Source organism: Nanorana parkeri, unplaced genomic scaffold (assembly GCF_000935625.1).
Source record: "Nanorana parkeri isolate BGI_ZX_2015 unplaced genomic scaffold, ASM93562v1 scaffold715, whole genome shotgun sequence".
Classification (NCBI taxonomy): domain Eukaryota; kingdom Metazoa; phylum Chordata; class Amphibia; order Anura; family Dicroglossidae; genus Nanorana; species Nanorana parkeri.
In genome coordinates, this window is record NW_017306983.1 from 190,345 (window position 1) to 191,031 (window position 687).

Sequence of the window (687 nt, forward strand, 5' to 3'; positions counted from 1 at the left end):
ACATGGGGGGAGGGGAGGGTCATGCAGGGGTCTATGTCGGTGCAATCAGCAGGCAATGACAGACTGATGGAGGAGTGAGGAAGACACATGATGAGGAAGGAGGAGGCCAGGTGTGATGATCGGATACACAGCGCTGGTGCTGATGTAGCCCGGCCTGGATGTGATGGAGGGCGAGTCGTGGCACAGGACAATGAGGATGAAACCCCGAAAGATGCCGCCCGCTCCGCTCCGCCCCTTACCTCTGCCAGTCCGGCTCCCCAACACCAGCAGCAGAAGGAGGCCCGGGATGGCCCCGCTGCTGCAGCCGCTCCTCATGTTTCCTCCGCTGGGTCCCGGGGCGCATGGAGCCGGCAGCCCGTGCACTGACTGACAGAGCCCCGCCCACGGGGCGTGTCCAGTCGGGGGCCGGGCAGATCGCGAACCTGCGGGTGCTTACACGTAAGGATTGACAGGGAGGGGGCGGGGCCGGGAGTTACACCGTAGTGAAGGGCGTGGCTCCTGTCATCCTCTTAGGTGTGATCCGCCCCTAGTGGGCGGGCAATGGAAGACGAGCGCAAGACAGGCGTCTTAGCATTAACCCTTTCGTAGCACGGAAGTGTCTAATAATTGGATCAAAGGACGATATAACTGGGCTTTGTTCTGAAAGGGAACCGACATTGAAATATATAAGAGGCTAAGTCCCCATTC

At 60.1% G+C, this 687-nt stretch overlaps 1 protein-coding gene across 1 annotated transcript in view; it reads right to left on the bottom strand.

The window, feature by feature from the left end:
- The window catches only part of LRP8 (LDL receptor related protein 8), a 181,257-nt gene extending 180,890 nt beyond the window's left edge, over positions 1-367 (bottom strand). The window contains exon 1 of the mRNA XM_018563976.1: positions 240-367. Coding sequence (XP_018419478.1) covers positions 240-315 — 76 coding nt within the window. The 5' untranslated portion in view covers positions 316-367. The remainder of the gene's footprint in view (positions 1-239) is intronic.
- Between the last annotated feature and the right edge of the window lie 320 nt (positions 368-687).